Raw genomic sequence first — 20562 nt, 5'->3', positions numbered from 1 at the left:
AGCCTGTGGGTTAACCACCTAGCTGTACATCGGGGCTAGCTGTTGGGTGTTTTGGAAAAAACATTGCCATGGTTACACCCGCTCTCATGGTAACCCCACTGTGTGAAATGGCATGCACCTGGGGCAGCAGGTAGGTTGCAAAAAACATTACGCCCTGTTGGTTGAGGCAGCGCATTACATCACTCAACTCAGAATACCGGATGACTTAAATGGCTGGGACAGGGAGGGTTACCAAGGATGAGGAAGAGAGAGAGGAAAGCGAGTGCCTCATGTGCTCAGTCGAGCGATGGTAGATAATGCCAGGCGACAGACTGGCAGGCTGGCAGAGCGGGTGGGCACTCACAGCGGCATGATGGAAAACAAAGGCTTTGTGTGTCACCACCGAGATCGCATTAACCAAAATAAGCAGCCGTGGACCGACTGCCACACTGACTTGGTTGTCTGTTCCACAGGCTACGCCATGCATGGTAGAGAGACATGGAGGACGTCTGTCTCACTTTTTTATATAAAATAATATGGTGCTAGGAGTAATGAGAAAAAGTACAGTGTCTGCCACTGTTGACATTGAATTGACTGTGTGACAGAGCTGCATAATTCAAAACAAGTGCCATATTTGTGGTCACAGCCAATGCATTCAAGACATGCAGGGTTTGGCAGCCAGTCTCCCAAACATTTTGCCAATATTCATTATCTTTTAATTTGAATACTAGCTGTCTGTTCAGGCATGGTGAGGCTGCTTTCAATGTAGCTTTTACAGTCTGACACTTCCAGCAACATCTTACCACATTACACCAGCATCCTAATTTCTGCTTAGACATCTGAAGAAATGATCGATGCATACTGATGTTGAGTCTGATGAAAAATGCATAATAGTGTATCTATTAAATAACATCTTCCTAATGTTCACCAGTAGAATCACATTCTAATAACATTACAACAAGCATGCAAAAAGTGAATCTGAACGACAGCATTCCCCGTATATATATGTAGGTGTGTAGTTGGGTTATTTGGATTTTGAGACCCCATATAAGGTCAGGGAGACACACAGACACACATCGTTCTGTGGTGACAGTAATGGTTGCACAGGACTCAGGTGGGACAGGGTCAACAGGCCTGATAGAGCAGGTAGGATCAGCTGGCATACACCCGCAAACTCATCCCCTTCCTCCCCAAGCGGGCACCAGCCAGGAAACCGGGGTCACTCACAGGTGACTTCCCCCATGTTCAGCTACAGCTGGGGCACAGCCGCTAGTCTGTGAGTGTGTGTGTTTGTCCAAATGTGTGTGATGTTTAGTTAGGGGGCAGCGATCACATTGCCTCACATCACATCACATCTGGTCTTCTCTCTACCTCTACCACTGTCTCTCTTCCATCTATCACTGTTGTTTTACTGCTTCGAGCGCTCCACACTTTTCTATAGTCTTCAGTATTCTGTCAGCAGTATTGGTGGGGATTCCCTGGAATCCATTCAGGAGGTGGACTACCTACTAAGCACACACAGGCACACACACACACAGTTCTTTACTCACCACAGGTAATGAAATCTGTAATATGAACTCACCCTTATTTTCACCATAGCAGCACTACTGTACAGTAGTGGCTTCTTATGTGGGATTTTTTTTTGCTCCTCTGCCATATTAACCACTGTCACCATGACTGCAGAAACCTTATCTCAGTGATTACAGTAGGTCACAGAAAAGTGAAATACTGTTCATGCACATGCAGATTAAACTTTTAACCTTTTAACCTGCAGTGCCTTACGAAAGCATTGGAAATATGGTGCGTCTTTGCATCATTATGTTTCACTTCTTTTTTGTTTTTCAAGAGTTTTTTTTATTATTATTATAAAATTATACGATCCGGTCTTTCAGACAAACAATCCCATTTCAACTATGCTGAAATAGTTGCAATAGCAACGATTTATCATGACATTATATTTACCAGGAGAATTTTGTCTTTGCTTGAGCTCATGTTCAAATTTGCCACCTGATGCATGTCATTTCTCATCAAATGCTTGGGTGAGCTTCAGAAATACTCACTGTAAGTCCTTTCTTCTGTTCCAGGATCTGTCCGGCTCGATTGATGACCTCCCTACTGGGACGGAGGCTGGTCTGGGCTCAGCCGTCAGCGGCGGTGGTGGCGGCTCCTCCAGCAGCAGCAGCAGTAGCCAAGGGGAGCAGGGCGGGGCCAGTAACCAGGGACAGTCCCCCTTCTCCCCTCACGCCTCCCCCCACCTCCCCAGCCAGAGAAGCGGGCCCTCTCCCTCCCCTGTGGTCTCACCTGCAGGCTCCACTCAGTCCCAGCAGTCGCGATCAGGCTCTGGACCCATCTCTCCCGCCAGTGGACCCTCAGCCAACGCCACCGCGCCAGGTAAGGTTGCCATTAGAGCCTCTAAAAGTATGCGCGCATGAAACTTGATAATCAGATTTAATTCTGATGGAAGGTGCAATTTGTAGCATGATAACTTTATGGATGTGTCTCCAAAAACAAACAAGACTATAACTGAAGAATTGCCGTCGGAACCAGACACTACACTGCATTATACATCATGTAACACCGTGTTGGATTCCCTGGGACATTTGCAAAATTGCTTTACAGCTTAAAGGGGAAATTGCTCTGTGCCACCAAACAAGAGGCTGCTGTTCGAAAGCGAAAACAATCACAAACATTCCCCAGTCAGCGATGTCAAATGAAGTGTATTGCCTTTGACAGATGATGAAAAGTCGCTGTTCAGACATCACTGATGACCAGAAGTTTCCTTTTCCAGCCCCATGTGATTCAGTTTTAATGTGCTCTTTGAAAATGATACTTGGAGCAGCTTGACGGCAGTACCATTAGTAAACTTGTTGCTGCTGTAAGCATATCACAGTTATCCCACCTACATTTCTGCTTGACCTTTCCATTTATGTTGCTATTTAAAGACCTAAGCCTGATTTCATTTGTTTTTAAATATGTGCATTTAAAGAGGATTTTAAAAAGGTCATGTAGAAAACTGACCCTGATGCAGAATAGGTGTACGCGTTTCCACAAATAACAACATGCCAACATTTAAATGTAGTGTGTTTTGCATTGCTAGAGTAGATCGAAAGCATGAAGCTTTCACCACTTTCTGTCACCAAACAAATAATTCAGCTCAGAAAAAATCTGGGTTACAGGAGGGAAACTGTGTTTCGTTGTCTTAATCAAAGTCTTAATTTTTTATATGATTACCCATAATAATATTGTCAATGTAAATCTACACAGAAAGCTTTGCTTGTGTTTGAGCATGGTTGACCTTTATTTTAGAGCAGTCCAGATGACCCATAGGTGACAACATCCTGGTTTAATAGCATCTCTTTTTTTCTCATCTCCAATTCACCGTGTAATCCATCCAGATCAATTTTCATTCTGCCAGTTTGGACAGGGGATGAAGCTGAGTGCACACTGCAGCAGAAGACCAAATAATATCAATCCAGCATGTCTAGACTTCAATATCTCTGGTCCATTTGAAATCCTTATTCAGACCGCTGAAGAATATTACGGCTTAGTGCAGAGCACTTCATGGAATATGTCTCATTCATTTTCCTCACAAAGTTTTTGTCCTTGCATAGTAGGGATTTGTTAAGTCTTTGATCGCGGTGTTGTAGAAACACATCCCTACATTGCAGTGGAATTTTGATAAAGTCCATCTCCCCCGTGGATCGCACAAGTATTTCTAACATTCACGTCCAGACAATATTTCCTCTACACTCTGAGTGTTAATGAATTGAGACTGACTGGTAGTGAACAACCTCCCATCTGATTTGTAGCCTTATCTAAGATATGGCAGGCCAAACAAGACACCAACAGGATTATCAGACAATGCACGGTGTGTCTGTCTGTCTCCTGAGGCCATAGCAGAGCACATAACCATTTAGATAAACACTGAGCATTATAAACAAGTGTGGATTTGATTTGCCTCAGACAGGTATGTGAATGTGTGTGTGTGTGTGTGTGTGTGTGTGTGTGTGTGTGTGTGTGTGTGTGTGTGTGTGTGTGTGTGTGTGTGTGTGTGTGTGTGTGTGTGTGTGTGCACATGTGCGTACGTATGCGTGTACACACTGTTCCTCCCCGTCATCCCACCTTCTCTCTGCCCGACTGCGTGGCTGACCGGCGCATCAGCATGTCTCAGACCTGTCAGTCACTCTGACGAGGCGGGGCAAAATGTCTTGAGTGTGATCCTGACGCCAGCTCCTCCTCCCCTCCTCGCAGCCGCTTACCAGAGTGATTGACGCTAATGAAAAACTGGGACAGTGGTTTTCCAGGCGCTCGTGCCAAGAATCATGACGAGAATCCGGAATGAGGCGGCAAAGATGGGAAGCGAAACCGATCGCTGGGACATGATTAATAAGAAAATATTTAAAAATATTCCCCATGCCAAATAAATGGTGATAAAGCGTGGAGCAGTGAGTAACATCTGGCATGTTTTAGCGGCTGTACTACAATCATTTTGAATTAGATCAAGGAGCAGCCAGCCTAAGAGAGACATAGGAGAACTAATGTGGTTAGCACACATCTGATTACTAACGCTCCACTTTCTAACACTTCATCACAAGTTAGGACACTTTGGTTAATGTTGTCGTTTTAGTTTGGTAGTCAGTGAGGAGAGGAGGGGGCAAAAGAGCTGGCAAGTAACCTTTGTGTATTTATGTGTGTGTTGCTTCTGATGTTTCTTCAGTACTCCCACTTCTGTTACTTCTGCAGCCTTAAAAAAAACACGTTCTTCATTATTCAAACCAGTTGTATGAACAAAAATGCCCTCTAAATAGACAAAATCAGACAAACATTAATGAGCTAATTAATTAGTGTGAAAATACAACTGTTTTTATCTGCAGTAGTTTGAGCTCCAGTCAAGAAAAAGTCAAAACACAACATATCTTGTGGCTGCATTGCATTCTGGTCCATTAAGGCTACTGTCAGTCCTATTAAACTCCATTATAGCTTTGTTCTAAATGTCACCATACGATTATCATATTAAGATTTTTGGGGCAATTATACACATAAATTCAAAGAAAATCTGTAGTTACTAAATTCTTTAACTGTGATAGTGTGGATCTTTCCTTTAAATACAAACAAAAATCAGCATTTGTGGTACCAAAGTGTGTGTTCCAGAGTGTGTGTCCACCTGCATATGTTAGCAGACTTTGCACGCATGGCTACCATGTTTAATTATGCAAAAAGTGGTTTAGAGGAAAAGGGATATCAATAAAGAAATGACTGTAAGTAAAGGAGTGTCATCCCAAGCTTTGTGGAACCAGTAATTGTGTATAAACCTGTGTGTATATATGTGTGTTAGTCTGTCACTGGTCAGCCTCACTCGGTGGAGTGACACGACCTGTCACACGGCTGAGCACTCACGGGACACACGTTACCCTTGACAGCGGTCAGAGGAGAGCAATTTCATCATGTCATCCTTTCACCTGGCTGTCAAACACACACACACACACACACACACACACACACAGGTGGCATACATAACAGCACAAATTCCTATGAACAGTTTATTTCATGGTTTCATGTGAAACATATATAGTTGCACATATAAATCACTTATATATGCTTGCTTGCTTGGATGAGTGATGGTGTGTGTGTGTGTGTGTGCGTGCGTGCGTGTGTGTGTGTGTGTGTATGAAAAAGAGCCAGAGAGAGAAGGGGAGACTGACAGATTGCTAGCCTATCATACACCCATACACTTGCACAAATCTATCTTGTCGGAGCTCCACGGCACTCCTGTGATTCCCTTGTCTCCTCACTTCTCTTCTTTCTCTCTCTATCTCTCTCTCTCTCTCTCTCTCTCTATATCTCTCTCTCTCTCCGTCTCTCCATGAAGCAAATCCAATACACTGTAACATTATCCGGGCCTTGCCTTGCTATTTGGATTCTCTCCCTGAGCCAAAAAGGCACACACAGGGCCAAATTGATTTTCCTGTTGCGCTAGATTTGTGACAGTCGAGCAGAAATCACATTGCTCAACTGCCAACCTCCCCCTCCTCTTCCTTCACCTCATATGCACAAACACAAAACCAGACTCGCGCACGCACACACACACACACACACACACACACACACACACACACACACACACACCTACACCTCTTTCCTCCCAATGTCTCTGAAGCAATTCAGAGCATCCTCAGAATATTTTTCTCCTTCCAGGAGACATTGGGGACGAGGCAAGCAGACATTCGTCTTTCATCCGGATGGATGTGGGGCTGAATGGCCAAGTCATCCAGTCAAAGTGCAGAACACAAGGTCCTAAAAAAGTTCAGCCTTCAGCCCCTAAGTTAGCGTCAGTTGCTGCAGCCACAGAATGCTGATTTGTGTGCATTTGGCTTTCCAGAACTGCATTTTCTGAATATTTCTAGATGTATAACAGAGTGTTTACTTTGTGGTTTTACATGTGTACAGTACAAGGGCTGGTTCGACAAGCTGTCGCCAGGCATCCTGTCAGTATGGCGTCACTTCCTGTCAGCCTTTGTATGGCTTTCACTTTTTACCCCAAAACAAGTAGAAGCCATATCCACTACCACACTGAACCTGATGAATACTAAATCAAACATAAATAGAGCACAGAAACTCAGTTGTCATCATTTTTCGTAAGATGGAGCCGTTAAGGCAGAGAGATACACTTGTCTGCTGCTGTGCGAGGTAAAATCCCACAACAATTTTCAGTGTCAACAAAATATACTGCAAGAAAATATGCTTCTTATTTTCTCTGATCTTAAAGTAGTGGAAGTACTCCGGGAAGTAGACTGTTGCTCCATAATCACCTATAGATGTCCAGTTAGGTTGAGATCTTGCAACTACGAAGGCCTGAGCTGTTTATTGACCCTGCGTGCCCTTTATAGAAGCCTTTATTATTCAGGCTCTTCTTTTTATTTTTATATATAGTATAGAGATTATTGCATAGGGTGAATGTTTTGCCATTCTTAGCTTGTAAAGAATGTTTGTTGCTATAATCACTAAAGTGGTAATATTATCAAAACAAAATTTCCCCAATCAAGCATTATTTTTTTGTATAATTGACCATTTTAACCACTTAGAAAATAATTAGTAACCTTGTGTCCCTGTCACATGGAAAACCTATCAGAGACTAAGTGAACTAGATTGGGACTGTATTCAGATCTGGTCTATATTCTGTGGTATTTTCTCACTGTGTGTGCCTGTATTTATGCATTTGTGTCTGCATGCCTGCTCTGCTTTGAGGGCCAAACTGCACAATGTTTCTACATTGTTCGGCCACTAATTGACACAGAGCACATCCACACTCCTCCATGGCCCTAGCTCGCTCTGTCTGCTACAGAAAATCACAAATACTCATCTCTCTCTCTCTCTCTTCTATTTTCCTCTCTTCTTCCTCATTCTTCACCAAGGTCCTCCGAGGTCCAGTGCCTGCCTACCCTCCCTCTTTCCTCTCCCCTCTCCTCTCCTCTCCGCCCCTCTCCTCATCCCTCCAAGTTTTTATTTTCTTAAAAAGAGGTGATTGGAGCTCGCGGGCGAGCGCTCTGGAGAGTTTAATCTGTGTATCTGCGTCCGCTTCAAGTGCTTCCAGGGCCTAGAAAAGGACAGAGAGGTCAGGGCGAGTGGAGGAGGGAGAGGGGAAGGAGGGATAGATAGAGGGTTGGAGACAGAGTGGGTGAGAGGCCAGGCCTGTCCAGTTTGTTAGCTTAAGGGTCCTTCCCAATGAATCTCTTCAATGAATCTTCTCCAACCCCTTTACATCCACTCTTGTCCTTTCCATCGTCCCCCAGCCTAGCCTGTGGTTTGCATTTCGGTTCTCAATTCAGAAAATATAGTGTATTTATATCTGTAATTATGGTAATGAGAAACACAGATATGAAAAAACAAGTTTCCATTGCTGCTGGGTTTTTTTTCCCCACACTGTGATCAAAGGTCCATCACAGACGCCTGGAAGGAATCAAAGTGATAACCTCAGATCAAGATTGCGTGCATAAAGGTGGCCATATTTGAAAGCAACGTCAGTAAACGACTTCCCCGACGAGAAAGAAAAAACTAAATTACAGGCTGCAAAATATCGGACCAGAAAAGACACCGCGGGGAGGTTCAACCAAAACTTATATTTTTCCTCTGTTAGTGGTGGAAGTTCTTAACAAGAAAGCAGTGGAAGAGCGTAGGGGGGTTTAGTTATTATGCAAGTGTGTTTTGCAGCATGGAGCTGGGCGAGTTTTCTAGTCGCACCACTCCTTTAAGAGGCTGCGCGGTGGGAACACTGCCTCTGGCTGTCCCTGTCCCTCTCTTTTTCTCTCATTATTTTTATCGTGCTCGCTTTCTCTTATGTTCCCTCTTGTGTCTTACGTTCCCTCGTCCCCACCCTTTCCTCCCCATCTCTGTTTGTCTCTGCTGCTTTCTTTGCTCAGAGCGTTGCTGTGGTACAGGCCTCCCACCGAGGAACAAGACTGAATTTTCCGTCCCTCTTATTTCTCCACATTTCTCCTCGAGCTCTCCTTCTCCACTTCTGTCCTCCTTTTCTTCCTTCATTCTTCCCCCATTCACACATCAACTGTCCCACCCCCCATCTACCCAACTCTTTCCCCCACTCCCACATGCCTCTTTCTCTCCTCCGCCTGATGGCTGCTCGTGTTTGGAGTGAAACAGCAAAATGCCCTCCCCGCAGACATTATATTCACAAAGCACACCCTCCGCCAAAACTGGGAAAAAAAGAAGAATATGTTGCCGGCTTGCTGTGTTAGCCATTTAGAGAAATCCCATTCTAATTCTGTCCGACTGAAAAACCCTAACCGGAGCACAGTGCGCAATTATTTTCCCTCCCCAACACCTATTTTCTTGCTTTCTCTCACTCCATCGCTCTCTCTCCCCCGCATCCCGCTCGCTGTTTTTTAGCTTAAGCTGCAGTTTTGCTTTACTTACAGTTGCTACTCAGCATTGGAAGTAATGAGGATCTTGGGAGAGTGCTTGTTTTGCGAGCTACCGCGGGCCTGCGCTCGTCCCCTACAGGGAGAGTTAACTGGCATTAGCCCCCGGCTTGGCATTGACTCGCACCCATTGAGATCTAAACCACCATTATTGGAGCCCGCTGTTTATCTGCCTCTTTCCCCTAAAGACACAGCAAGACGTGTGTGTGTGTGTGTGTGTGTGTGTGTGTGTGTGTGTGTGTGTGTGTGTGTGTGTGTGTGTGTGTGTGTGTGTGTGTGTATTTGTTGGGTGGTGCATGTGTGTGTATTTGTTGGGTGGTGCAGGTGTGTGTGAATTTACAGCCTAAAGGTTATATTAAGAGATGGTGCTGAAGCAGCCCTTTCTCTGTACTCTACACCGGTCTATTAGTGCTCACCGCTGTTACCTCACTTTAGCAAAAATGGCCCGTGCTGCTTTAGGGTGTGTGTGTGTGTGTGTGTGTGTGTGTGTGTGTGTGTGTGTGTGTGTGTGTGTGTGTGTGTGTGTGTGTGTGTGTGTGTGTGTGTTGTTTGCGCACAAGCAGAGGCATCGCTGCATCTTGGTCTATACATACAGTATATGTGCAAACCCTTGCAACCATGTACACACACGGCACCTTACTTCCATCAGCAATTAATAAAAAAGTCTTTTAATTGATTCTGTGGTTGACTTTTCTTCATTGGCATTACTCATACACACACACATACGCAGTAGCTCCTACGCTTAATATTACCAGGGCCCTGAAACAAAACAGAAATATGGCCACGAGTTCTCTCCCTCGGCTTTGAACTTCACCGGCATGTGCGTTTGAAACCCTGATGAAAAAAAGCTTCAAATACCACACTCCCTCTCTTCAAAGGAGACTCAGGGCTGCTTCTACAGTCCTTGCGGAAGAGAAATTTAAAATGTGTATTGGGTTTTTAGCAGGGAGCATTATCTCCAAAAACGCAATAAACCCCCCATTACTTTTGGCCCTGCTGCCTTGTATCATGAGCAAAGAGTAGAAAATGGATCAAAGAGTCAAAGAGGAAATTATAGTTGTTTGACTTTTCAGCAATATTCCAAAAGAGCATTCTCGCTCTACATATCTTCCTGTTTGCTCTTTGCCTTCGTGCAGCAGGTCCCGTCTTTCTAAGACTATATGGACTTGATCAAAACACGAGATCTGTTCCTCTTTAAAGCCTAGTGGTTTGAGATAGGTCAGTGTTAAGGACAAACATTTGTCGTGAGTCGTGTTTGAAACCTGCCATCAAAAATCTGATTATAAGGGTACTTAATAAAATTCTTTCAGGATAAAAACATTGAGTTGGAAAGTATAGTTTAATTTCAATTCATTAAAAATAAAAGCACCTTGCTTCTTAACCACTTCTTAAATGCAAGAGGCAGTTTTTCATTTGTGTGTATTTGTGTATGTTTTTATGTGTATGCTCAGTTGGGGGCTTGTAGAGGTGTAAATTGCCAGTGGTAATGACACTGGATAAAGATGCAGGCTGAGGGACAGCAAGTTAGTGCCATGCCACTGATGGCCACATGTGCTAATTGTGTTGTAGAGCACCTATGGGAACACTAGTGCTTTATGGAACACACAGAAAGAGATCTAAACACAGAAACAAAGACACATTCAAGCACATGCACATGAAAGCATACACAGTTAAAGACTAGTACAAAAACGTGCAACAAGCTACAAGAATGATCACAAATATTTGAACACTGTCCAAACACTGAAACGGATCTAAATACAATAAATCATAGGTAATCACTGGTAAAAATAAGCCACAGAAATGTAGAACACAATTTCAGATGTTTTTATTTACAAAAATATATATACAGATAGTACATATCTAAAGCCAGACAATCTTACAAATGAATCAAAAGAAATATTAAATCACACTCACACACACCAGACACAACAAGATGACCTGCATGGTGGAAACATTTCCATACCATTTATTTGTTTTACATTTTCATTCATTGCAAGCAAAGATGGCCTTTTTTCTTTGGACAGGGAAAGATATACAGTCAGCTACTGCTGACATTTAGCTCTCCCCTCTTTTTTTCTCTCGCTCTCTCTCACATGGAGAAGAACAGTACGTCAAAGATTCAGCGTATGAATTATTAATGGTACGGATTAAACTTGCCAAGACTCACCGTGGAGCCTGTTTGTTTTTATTTGGACGTAATTATTTAATGGCACCTTGTTAAAAGTGATAGTGAGGAGAGGAGAGGATAGGAGAGGAGAAAATGTAGGAAGAAGCTTTGTTTGGATAGTAATTGGTAGTGAAATAATTACAAAGTGCTCCAAGCTTCACTCGCAGAGACATAAGGAAAGGAGGGGTGAGGCCTTGTCAGACTCAACTACTTCCACTCCTCTCTCATCTGTTTTTCAATTTCCTCTTTCTCAAGAAGCATCCCTGTTTCTTGTTGTTTTTCTTTTTCCCTCTTTGTCTTCTCTCTCTCTCTCTCTCTCTCTCTCTCACTCACACACACACACACACACACACACACACATATGCATGCACACCCGTATGTCTTTGCATTAATCTCATCTCTGGTGACAATATACATGGGTATGTGGAGAGAGTAGTGGAGCATGGAGGGCACTGTTCCCTATTTGTACCTTCATTGTGGCACACGCTCACACACATACACACACAAACAAACGCACACAGTACAAGCTGCTGCTGCCACCACCACTCTGCCATCCAAACAAACAGAGTCTGACAGCATAGCCGGTGCCTGGCATGCATCCCTGCACACACGCATACACATACAAAGGCAAGCCTTTATCGTAGGGTCGACTTCCATAGTTTAAGGCTTCAGTAAACTCCTGCTAGCATACTTCATCCTCACTACCCATTCACCCATCTAAACCCGCGCTAAGGCTAAATCTGTCCCTCTGGCAACAAGTGGCCATGACCCTCAATAAGACGCTTTAGGCTCCTCCAGTCAGACACATAAACACATCCTACATAAACAGTACAATGAAGTGTTAATAAACACACTGCAGCAGAAACAAGCACAGAGCTGCATACACAATATTTCCTTATTTACAAGTGGTGGACGAAGTACTCCGATCTTTTACTAAAGTAAAAGTAGCCATACCACAGTGTGGAAATACTTTGTTGCATTCAAAATCGTACTCAAGTTAAAGTACAAAGTTATTAGCAGAATGGCCCATTTCAGAATCATATATACTGTATTATATTACTGGATTACTTACTTAAGTACACTTAAGTACCGTATTTGAGTAAATGTACTTAATTACATTCCACCACTGATTACTACTAACTAGTTTATACTTACTACTGCTTCACATTTCAAGGGCAAAGTTTTGTTCTTTTACATCCACTAACATAAGATTACAAAAGATAGATAAAAACACAAGATGCATTGCATAGATTAAACTCCAACACCATATAAAGTAGTTAAAACTTGCTCCCAGTTGACCAATGTGGCTTACATGTTAATACATTGTTAATAATAACCCAATTATAATAATACATAAACATCATAATAAACGTTCTGAAATCGCCATTGTGCATAATGAGTACTTTTACTATGTTATACTTTCAACAGTTACCTGCTACCGCTTGTGTGTGAGTGTTTTTACATTTTGGTATTGCTACTTTTGCTTAAGTAAAGGACTGCTTCTTTCACCACTGGTACATTCGCACATCGAACCACTAGTGTTTCAAGTGTTATCTCAGGGTTTCTTCAACGTTTGCACTCTGACGTTTCCCCTTCCCTCCACCACATGTTGACAGTCTAATCGAATATTCCCTCTTTGAAGCAGCGCCGCTGGATCTATTCATGTGGGGGGGCAGGGGGTCTGTGTGTGTGTGTGTGTGTGTGTGTGTGTGTGTGTGTGTGTGGCAGGTTGTGTGGCAGGATGTGTGTGTGTTTTTTTCAGCACATATCCTATGAGCCTTTTGTGCTCTTACGCGTGTTTCCTTGTGTTTTTTAGTGTGTTCATTTACACTTGTTTGTCCAATTACTTTTACATCTGTGTGTGTATGCATGTGTTAGTGTGTAGGCAGCCGGGTGTATGGAAATGTTGTTTATGCAGTTTTATGCAAAGCAAGTATGTTGACATAATTGGGTTTGTTTATGTGGAGAGTGTGCCACCTCCAGTCATGTATTACTGCTACCGTGGACAGACCTGTCACACACACACATATGCACACTCACTTCTCGAAAACCGTACACTTTCTACTGCGTGATTGAATAATGTGAAGTGTTTCCTTCATAATAAGGGATTCATATATATATATATATATATATATATATATATATATATATATATATATATATATATATATACCACAAAGCCACAGTTATGATGAAAATCCACGAGCTCTATGAAAACGAAAAAGAAAAAAGAAAAAAGGAAAGAGGTCTTGGCTCAAGTAAATCATATCGCCCTGACAGGAGACCATTGGACATCAGTGAGTAACAACAATTACCTCGGAGTAAAGCACATTTCATCAGTGACACGTGGGAACTGAAGTCTTTTGCGCTGACTATATTAAAAACTGAGGAGCGTCATTTTGCGGAGGCTTGTAAAGAACAGTTCCTGTCTGTTGCACGTAAGTGGGACATCGAGGGCAAGACGACAACCATTGGGACTGACAGTGCACGCAACATGGTTGCCGCAATTCGACTTACACGCTATGAACACATGAACTGTGTCGCTCACATGGTGCAGATAAGTGTCACAGTGAGTCTTGCTGACAGCGGCTTTGTAAATGCTTTGGCCAAGGCTCGCAAAGTTGTCGGTCATTTTAAGCACAGCCCAGCAAATGCTGCGGAGCTTCAAGCACAACAAGTCAGCCTGGGAAAGAAGCAAGAGCCATTGATGAAGGATGTTCCAACACGTTGGAATTCGACGCTGGAAATGGTCAAGCGCGTGAGCAGAAATAAAGAGGCTGTCATCGCAGCCCTGGACAATCAGGAGCACAAACTCGTTTTGCCGACCGCAGCAGAGTGGGATAAACTGCAGAGGCTGGAGACACTTCTAGAGCCATGCAGGTAAATCAGTCTGTAACTTATCAAATAACATTGCTTTGATTATTTTTTGCAATGAGTTTTTTTTTTTTTTTTTGTGTGGTTGTAATGAGCTCCCTGGGTGGAGAGGCCTATGTCTCCTGTTCTGTGGTACTACCTTCTCTCTGCCACTTGCGTCTCAAGATGGAAGCCTGTGATGAGGACCCTGCATATGTGGTGAGATTCAAGACCAAGTTCAAGGAGGACCTAGCATCCCGTCAAGAACAGCTCAACAATGCATGGCTCCAGATTGCTACAGTTTTGGATCCTCGTTTCAAAGACTTGAAATGCCTGCCCAAGACAGACAGGGAAGAGGTGTGGACCACACTTGAAGGGATGCTGCAACAAGAATCACCCAGAAGGTCTTCACAGACACATGATGATGGGCCACCCAGGAAGAAAATCAGCCTTCTGCAAATGGGCTCAGATTCAGAATCAGAAGATGAAGAGGTCCAACCTGCCATACAGAGGTACAGAGCAGAGCCCACCATTAAATTGGAGGACTGCCACTTGAGGTGGTGGGCATCTCATTCAGGAGCCCATGAGAAGCTGGCCTCACTAGCTCACAAATATCTAGCCACTCCTGCAACCACTGTTCCCTGTGAATGACTTTTCTCAGTTGCAGATCACATTGTGAATAAGAAAAGGTCAGCTTTACTTTCAGAAAATGTGAACAAGTTAGTTTGCCTCAGCAACTGGCTGAAAGATGATGAAGCTCAGTAGATTTGAAAGGTGATGTTCAAACAAAAAGACCAGTTTCAGTAGTAGTAGTAGTTAGCAACTGGATTTTTGAGCAACTGGATTAAAGAATGGAGGAAAAGGTAAAAGATTGTTCTTTGGTTTGATTTAAAAGTTTTATTGAAAATGTTTTTTTCCACATAAAAACGCAACAGATGACTCAAATTGTGCAAAAATGTGGTAGGCCATTGTTATGATTTGACTACATTTATTGCTTTCTGTTCAATTGAATACTGTAAATTGTACATCCTGGTTAAGAGGAATGCCAAAGAGGAAGCGATGGGACATTACAAAGACAAATATTATGGTGTGTAGTATGTTTCAGCTTGATTTAAACCACCATTATTTGGCTGTGTTAATAAACAGACATAATATGAAAATTATGTATCTGTGTCCTGTTATTTATCTTTTGGTATGCATTTCAGAAAAAAATGGTTAGGATTCAGGTGTAATTGCAAATAATGATTAATCCTGATTAATCCACTGAAAATTCTGATTAATTTGATTAAAAATTTTAATCATTTGACAGTGACAGTCCTAAGTTTGCCATATATGTAGTGACAATCATCACTGAACATGTACAGTTGAATAACGTCAACATGTCTCGTATGTTGGGGCATGCTGGGTTTTTCATCTACAGCAAAGTACAACCATTGCAGTTTAAAAAATTTAAAAAAACTTTTTCCATCCGGTTTCCCTCTCCTCAATGTCTCAGGTCTGAATCCAAAGATTAAAGGTTAATTTGCCATCTCTCTACTTCCTCTGGGCCAAATCAATCCACCATAGTCTCTGTCTGCCATTGTCCTAATCAGACCCTCAACTCACTATTGGATTTCAATGGAACAGGTGCAGCCCAAAGACCTGCACAACCACCTAATCAATGATCCTCAAATGGCTCTGGTTTTCTATAGGGGATCGCTCTGGTTTGAATGCTTACACAAGAAAGTGGCACAGGGTCCAATGACTTGAAATGTCCTCTAGAAGTGCATTTGTCTTTTAGCTGATAGTGAATCACAAACAACTTCATATATTGTTAGTGGTTGCGCTGTGCTCTTGGTGTATTTGTAAATTTGGCAGCAAACCCTCCAACCCTAGCGCTTAAAGCTCAAGGAACACATCCAGGGCGGCCTCAGTCAAAATAAAACCTTCAGCTTACTAATGATTTGTCATGTTTTTCTTTCGACAGTCAAATTACAGAAAGCTTTTTGAACCCTCTAACTTCGGTGCCATTGAAAGAAATGCAGAAAGAAAGACAAAAGTGTTTTAGAAGTCCTTCAGTGCTTTATTGTTACAACAGTTCCTGTAGTTTCCTTCAATTTTCAAGCAAGGCAGACGGGAAGCAAATATAAACAAATTTTCTGTTGCATTCGCTTTGATGCAAAGAAGGGAATCTAATTAATGCAAAACCTTTTCTTTCAGTGTGACAGCTTTTGTTTCAACCTGTTGAAACTTTGAAACTCTGAAATGTGTCTAGTCAGTGCAGTATCAACTGTACACATCTGAATCTTCCTGTCCTGACTTCATGTTGTTCTGCAGGTTCCACGATGGCCCCACAGAGCTCTGGGAATGGACCGGAAGGAGCCCACCCACCAATCACCCGCTCACCTATGGCTCAGGAGAAAGGTATGTGTATATGTGTGTGTTATCCACTGGCCAGAATTTGGTGTTTGGCCTTGTCTGGCGGGGGAATAGAGAAGGTTGTAAATGTACTAGGAGTATACAGAGATTAATAGGGTGAAATGCTGTGTGTTAGACTTAGACTTAGATTTAGACTTCTCTTTATTGATCCCTTTGGGATGACTCCCGCAAGTTGTATGTACAAGTTTTCTTCATGGCTTACTTCATGGCTAGCACACATGTCCTTAGAAGACCCAATGCATACACATTAGTTTGCATGTGTTCAACATAAATAGTTTCCATAAGTAATCCAGATTGTACATCATACTCAGATTAAAAGAGGCTGTATACTTACAAAGTCCGAAATGGGATTTATTTTTATTTTTTTAAATATATATTCCACACCAGTGAGGGAGGGCATGAAGAGTCAAGATCATATGGACTTGGAGCACAAAGATGTAAACAAAGAATATGGCTAGTTTGGCTCAATGCAGGACTTTGTTCTGCTTTCTCCTAGCCTGGTTGACACCAGACCCTTCTCAGTTGTAACTGAGAGTGGGTCTGGGAAAGGTTCATTGACAGTTCATTTCCAAAGGGGTGTCACCAACAGACAACGCTCAAATGCCTCTGGTCGCAATTGGATAGTCCTTCAACCAATCAGACCAACGAGCCAGGTGACGCTGCGCTTCGGTAGCCGTCATGTTGAATGTAAACAAAATGCTGCTCGCCGTCGCTGCGCTATCGTCGTCGCGTAAAGCCCGCCTCAACGGGTGTGATTGGTGTAAAGCCCGCCTCAACGGTTGTGATTGGTGCCTCGATTTTGGGGACATTGGAAATGGGTTTGAATGGGCTCTTCGCCAGACTGTGACAATCTCAAATTTGCCGGAAGTTCGTCAGGGTTTACCCAGGCTAGCTTTCTCCTGCTGTTCCAAAATGAGCTCCTTCAGCAAGCATACCACCCTGTTTTGCATTTGTGAGCAAAACTAACTTTTTAAACACATACTGTATAGTTGTAGTTGAGGCTGAGCAGGTGCTTTCACACAAACACACACAGGCACAAGGTTTAAGCAGTATGCTTCATCATTTTCCAACATAGTGCATGGGAAAACCATGGTTTGGTAAATATGTAACAGTAAAAATGTAGTCAACTTATCCCTGACTTAATTCAAGTCGGAGTGTGTGGTCATTTGATAGAGCCACTTCAGATTTGTCCACAACTTGTTGCCAGAGGCTTGTAACATGAAGGCTAACCCACAAGCCACATGCGCCTGCCAAATGGGAAATTGTTTTCAGCAATTACGGCCACTTCTCGAGTATTACTCAAAACGGCAGAATTGCTCATTCAAAAAAAAAAAAAAAGCATGTACACAACATTGCAAAAAAAGCCTAAAAGACTGGGATGTAATCATAATGGAATGACTGTGACGCTCCCTTTCTAGTACCCACCAAAGAGCAGTTAACATAAGAGAGAGACGGAGGGAGTGGATGGATGAGGACAGAGAGAGACCGAGTGAGGCACTGTAAAAGGTTATTTCCCAACATGATGAAATCAAGCCGGAGATTTAATGCTGCTCTCTAATGCTTGTAAACCTCGAGCCCTCCCCAGCCCAGTGCAGAAAAACACAGGAGCGGTTAACAGGGCTGGTTGTTGTTGTTTTCGTAGCAAGGATTAACCCCCCCCCACACACACACACACACACACACAACACACACACAGCCCTTTTTGCTCAAGTGCCTGCCTCCCTAAGAGCCTCTCGCAACTCTTCATTTCCATAAATCCGCTGAATGTCCCTTTTTCCCCCCACTGTCGCTCGCGTGCTTTGCTTGCTGCCTGTTGTTGTCCGGCGGAGAGCTTCATACGCTTTGCCAGAAAGAGAGAAAGGTGTGTGTGTGTGTGTGTGTGTGTGTGTGTGTGTGTGTGTGTGTGTGTGTGTGTGTGTGTGTGTGTGTGTGTGTGTGTGTGTGTGTGTGTGAGAAGAGGGAGACGGAACGAAGCAGAGAGAGAAATCCTTGAATGTGTTATTTGCTTTTAGCACTGTCTGCACAATGTTCCTCTCCCCATCCATTTTCCAGGCAATTTAAAGTGCGATATTACACACTGTAATTTTTTTCTCCTCCTCTCCAGAATCCCCTTACCCTAATGGAAGCAAAACATTACAATAATGTCCTCGCTCCTTAAACCCAGCACTCGCAGCCTAAGCACTTTCAGGCCCCAATCGCTCTTTCCCTCCGTTGCTCTGTCTTTCCCTCCCACACACACTTTCTCTCTCACTGCCTCTCTCTCTTTCTCTGTATTGGCCTCTGTCTCTTTCTTGCACACAAACACACACACACGGAGCGTTTATTGCTCTCTTTCTCCGTTATCTCCCCCCCACACACTCAAAAACACAAATACGTACACGTGTGTGCACACAAGCATATAGTGAATACACACACAGCATTTTAAAACTTTTATCTCCCTCCTCTCTCTCATATTTTCTCTCGCTCTCTTAGCAGAAACAAGGAATTATACAAGTGTCAACTTGCACTTTCCAACTCTGTTGTTTCCCTAAACCCAAAACTCACTAAAGAGTCGGTCTGTGCATGCTCGTTCAACAAAGCGGATAGCTATCAAAGTTTACACTCAAGCAGACCCAATCCATTCACACATAATCTGCAATACTGAATCCCCCCAACACACTCACACACCCATATACCCTCGTCTTTTCCCTTCAATGGCCATCCAGCGACCTTTCCCCATTCATGGTGGATTGGGAGACCTTTCTGTGGGTTTTTAAAAACGAACGTGGCGGCTTGAAAGACCGAAGCCCAGGCGAGGATCGCTCCAAATGTCAATTTGAATGGTGGAGGCGAGTTTGGGCCTGAGAGGCTTTGACACATCTATTGACAGAATGGCTTAGAATAACATAGTAGCCATGGTCAAATCACTGGCTTATGCTGTGGAGAGTGGAGCACATGTTTAGCCATTTTTTTTTTCTTCTTCACGCACGCCTTCACACAGACCCACATGGACTGAGCTTTGGAGGCATACATATATATATATATATACATAAACATATATAAACATCTTTAAGGCCACATATACACTGGACCTGTGCTTTCACCACTGATAAAGTTCATTAAACATTCAGTGTGTGTGTTGTTTGGTGCTCAGGGTTCCTTTTACATGTCAGCCTGTCTTTTTTGTACATGTTTTGTCTAATACCCGCTCCATGGTTTGTTACTCACTGATGTGTATCTACGAGTAACCAGAGCCAATGCCAAGGTACAAGATTAGGGATTTCATCAAAAGGAAGGGTCTCTTTACACGAGGAAATTAAATAGATATTCTGATTTGTTGCGCTAGAGAATGATTATGCCCACCCTCACTCAATCCCTCAATCAACATTGAGCAGGTACATTCACTCTTAAAGACCTCTTTGGGTTTTAGGTATTTTATAAGCAAAGGGTTGACATTGCTTTTTATGTCTATTTATGTGTTTCAGGGTTCATGTCCAGCATTCAGAGGAACCAGGCTAGCTCTCAGTTTGCTTCTCCTCAGTCCGGACCTCCTATGTCCCCCCACCCTTCACCTGGGGGATCATTGTATCCTGGGATGGGTCCCTACTCCCAGAGTGGCCCTTCTGGCCCTTATGGACCTCAAGGGTCACAGTATGGACACCAAGGTTGGAGCCTGTTTATATTAATGTGCATTGTAACAAACATTACTTGTTTAACACTTAGGAATAGAAGTTGAACTGAACTGAAACACATATTAAAGGTCCTGGCCTTTATTATGATCCATTGATGCTTGATGACGTAGCGACCACTCACAGGAATAGTTAGTAAACTACTGCAGCTGGCGAGCTAATAGGGCTGGGCGATATGGCCTAAAAAAAAAATCCCCGATTAAAAAAAAAAAAAAATCCGATTTAAGATTTAAATCGATTATTTTCTCCCTCTACTTAAAATCAATCTGCAGATGACAAAGAAAATGTTCAAAACAAGTTTTATTTTGTTTTGACTCATACACACATGCACACACATGGGGCATGTATACCATTATGATTATTCATGCCAATTTTGTGGAAATATAAATTGGTTTGAGTTTTTTGGGGGGGGAGGGGGGGGGGCTATATATTCAACAACAACAAAACGGATGCGTGAGATAAAGCTGTTTTCACACATACAGGTAATTCACTTCTCGTTCCTCGCTAAAAGTTCAAATCATTTTAACGTTATTGCGCAACCTTG

At 43.0% G+C, this 20562-nt stretch overlaps 1 protein-coding gene across 4 annotated transcripts in view; it reads left to right on the top strand.

Annotated features, from left to right (window-relative positions):
• Positions 1-20562, top strand: part of arid1b (AT rich interactive domain 1B (SWI1-like)) — a 210638-nt gene that overhangs the window by 148673 nt on the left and 41403 nt on the right. For all 4 annotated transcript variants that reach the window (XM_039785163.1, XM_039785162.1, XM_039785161.1 and 1 more), the window contains exons 5-7: positions 2064-2370; positions 16249-16335; positions 19815-19994. In XM_039785163.1, coding sequence (XP_039641097.1) covers positions 2064-2370; positions 16249-16335; positions 19815-19994 — 574 coding nt within the window. The remainder of the gene's footprint in view (positions 1-2063; positions 2371-16248; positions 16336-19814; positions 19995-20562) is intronic.

The sequence above is a fragment of the Perca fluviatilis genome, chromosome 20 (genome assembly GCF_010015445.1).
Source record: "Perca fluviatilis chromosome 20, GENO_Pfluv_1.0, whole genome shotgun sequence".
In the NCBI taxonomy this organism is placed as follows: Eukaryota; Metazoa; Chordata; class Actinopteri; order Perciformes; family Percidae; genus Perca; species Perca fluviatilis.
This window is presented reverse-complemented; position numbering and strand designations above follow the sequence as displayed.